Source organism: Pararge aegeria, chromosome 17 (genome assembly GCF_905163445.1).
Source record: "Pararge aegeria chromosome 17, ilParAegt1.1, whole genome shotgun sequence".
NCBI classification, from domain to species: domain Eukaryota; kingdom Metazoa; phylum Arthropoda; class Insecta; order Lepidoptera; family Nymphalidae; genus Pararge; species Pararge aegeria.
Genome location: NC_053196.1, coordinates 10,427,169 through 10,430,630, shown reverse-complemented (window position 1 = coordinate 10,430,630; position 3,462 = coordinate 10,427,169). Strand labels below are relative to the sequence as shown.

The 3,462-nt window shown below is 28.7% G+C and overlaps 1 protein-coding gene across 1 annotated transcript; it reads right to left on the bottom strand.

Moving 5' to 3' along the window:
• Positions 1–232: 232 nt before the first annotated feature.
• Positions 233–3,203, bottom strand: LOC120631262. Its single transcript, XM_039900747.1, has 9 exons — positions 3,125–3,203; positions 2,934–3,008; positions 2,602–2,847; positions 2,178–2,198; positions 1,794–1,838; positions 1,372–1,443; positions 1,156–1,170; positions 941–1,042; positions 233–350 (listed from the first exon to the last, which is right to left on the bottom strand). Exons 1-9 carry the CDS (start codon positions 3,201–3,203, stop codon positions 277–279), a joined length of 729 nt encoding a protein of 242 aa, XP_039756681.1. The 3' UTR covers positions 233–276.
• Positions 3,204–3,462: the final 259 nt, after the last annotated feature.

Below are 3,462 nucleotides of genomic sequence, written 5' to 3'. Positions count from 1 at the left end.
ACATTTTTAATTTATCATACACACATGTAAACACAAAATCACTCAATGAAAATGGCATGATTAGTTTTTAAGTATGTATAGGCACTAACTGATGAAACCTTTGCATTAATTAAATATTGTAATAACAAAACGAGGACTCAATAAATAATTGCCACTAAATGTTTACTAATGCAGTCAAGATACATATTGAGATGTATTTTTTTTCTTTATTTTACCTATTTACACTTGATCACAAGGTATATTCGTTAAATAAGTACTAATTGCTTTATTAGATTCTCAAACTGGAAACTTAATTTTTAACCAACTAAGATCTTCGTCGCTTGGCTTAGATGTATATTTTTGCAATCCATCTGAAAAAACATCAATATAATTTATTTTACTTACAATAAATTATTCTCATTAATTAAGTTTTAGTAAGATTACAGAAAAAAAATCAGTGAATGTCTTCAGTATGCAAACGCCAAAAAAATTGACCTATTTATCAGTCTGTATAGATTTTTAATTTAAGCACTGCCTAACCACAGCATTAAAAATATCCTACAGAAATTGTGAACACGACTTTCAGAAACTATTCTAAAGTGGAGTGGTTTTGGAAGCAACTTACTGGCTTTCCTGTCGACTCTCATTGTTATAAAACGTAATATTTATTTTTTTGTATGTATGGAGTAGGTAATCTTCCTGAACCGCATCATTTGTAATGTTCTTAAAGCTAATCTTTATGTAAGTAGAATAATACTGCACTTTATGCGTTAGTGCATAACAGTACAAATTATAGTTCTAGGCTCTAGTTAGTTTGGATAACCTTTTGGTATGGAACTTATGTGCAGCTCGGTCATAAAACTTACTAGTTTAACAATCTACAGTATGAGCTACAGGCATAGCGCACAAATTACTATATTACAGCAGCTCTCTTTAATACTATCTTAACAGATTTACTTACGTTTTTCTAAAGTATTTAGAATATTGTTTAAAGTTGTATTGTCAACACTAATTTTTGGAGAAAGTGGCAATAAATTTCTTGGTTCTTGCTGATTACAATTTTCTAGAAAATTATCAATATCTTTAAATGAAACGGACGTACATAATTTAATATTATTTTATGACATTCATGCTTGACAATAATGTTTAGGCAGAATGATTAACAAAAACACTTACTTTCATCTTTGAGTCCTGCAAAAACATAAAATTCTGTAATAATGCACTAGAAAATAAAGCATTTAGATTATTTTTTTCTGCTTACTTAAAATCATCCATAAATCTTTTTTAATAAGGGTTGATTACCTTCATCTGATGGACTGTCTGAAATAAATACTATTTGAATATTTCCTGTTTAGGTAAAAAAAAGTGTTAATTTTAATTTAATTTACTTACTAAGCAGTTTCTTTTCCAAATTTTCAAGAGCCATTTTCAAATCTTTCACATAAACAATTTCTTTGTCAGAATCTGTAACATTAAGTAATATTTATATTTACATCACTATATACTATATACTATATATACACATCAAATTTATTTCAAAAAATATATATAAGTTCTAAGTATATAAGTTCCAATGAATCCAATATTGTAAACGTAACTACATGGCATAAATAACAATGACTTCATCATATCATCGCTCCAACTGATTGACGTCCACTACACTTGTAGGGAGTTCTAAAGTCAACGGTTCTGGGCCGATTTTTACCAGTTACAAATTTTCAAATAACTTACAAATTAATAATTTATATACAATTTGAAAATAGATTTAATAAAAACAGTTTTCCTAAAAAAAAAATATTTAAGATATAATTTACCTATAGTTTTTAGGGTCGCTTCAATAGTAGTAGCGGCTAAAGTGGCTATAAAAATTTAAAAAAATATTTAAATACACTTTACACAGAATCTTCCAACGGCAAGTCTGTCAAATGTCTGCAAATTAGTGAGCGTTACTGTAAGTTTTTCTAGCTTTTGGAATTTTTAACGAATAGATTTACGTTTTCTATTTTTATTTATTGCCGTTACAGCTTTATCCCATACAAGCTGAGTATGCTATATTTTGGTTTAACATTGCAAGGAAATTCGCAAAATAAACCCTACCCTGTTCCACTTTTTTTTGCCCCACAGGGCTGTAATATATAAATTGTGTTATCTTAATTACTTTAAACTATGAATAGGATATGAACAGTATTTATACTTACATGTAAGATCGTTTGATCTCCCTGAAACAAAGATAATTGTAGTCTATTTGAAATTTTTCAAAAAGATATAGAAATTCGATTTAAATATTAACAAGAATGTAAATATCATTCAACGTGTAACCAAATTACGAAAAACTGTTGAAAGGTGAAAAAGTATATTTCAAAAGTAAAAATATAAAATAAAAAACGCGTATTTATTTTTCCATACAAACTTATTCAAAACATTCTATGTATTTACGTATGACAAATCTGTGTCGGTCTTTTATTAAATTAAAGATTAAATAAGTGGCAGGAGTCAGTTGATTTTGATTTTACATTTGATGTTAGGGCTGTGTCTGAATTCTGGTTCACTCAAAAAGTATAAGCGTCTTGGTTTCACAGATAATCACATGTATATATTTAATGAATGCAATTCAACTACTACTTATTGGTAAATCCTTGTAAATAACTCCTTTTTCTGGTCTGTAAGAGTAGGGCGACGTTGGACGATATTTTTTGGTTGTGAAGCCCAGCCTTCCAAAAGCAGATGGCCTGGCTAAGTTATTAAGGAACACTGAATTATTTAGTCGGACTTCTTTGTGTGATTTAAGACTGCCGGCTTGTCCAGTAGGATGATATTGTGTCTGCTCTATGTCAAATTGCACTTCAATATCGTGGTTTGGAAATATATCTGAAAGTGAAGTAAGTAGAATCTATTATCATTTTTATCATTCTTATGGGGATTAAAAACTTATGAACACTATATTTTCATCTTACCAGACAATTTTTTTATTGGTTTTATGATATTCTTCACATTGTTTTCTAATTCATTGACGTTCAAATTGTTCGCACCTTGATAAATAAATTTAATTAGTTCATAGTTATGCATTAACTTTTATTACCTGGAGTTAAACAAGGGTGACCCTGGGGTCCAATATTTTTTAACAGTATAAAAAACGATCACATACTTAACTCCCGTACTCTATTGTAACATTCGAATTTATAAACAACAAACTCTAACACGATAAAATAAAAAAATGCATACATGTTATTTTAAAAATCGCGTATCTAAATCTTAAAGTATGAAATGAAGCAATAAAAATGTACAGGCAATAACGTTGTAATAAAATTTGATTATAGAGGAAATCATAAATATTTTCACATGATACATATAATACGTATTATTTTGTGTGAGTCAACTCATGGCCTACCCCAATAATTAGAAATACAGTATAGTCCCAATATCGTAACCTTAACTATTAATAAATTTGATGAACTTTCTGGCGCAACGGTGAGCGCTGTAAAT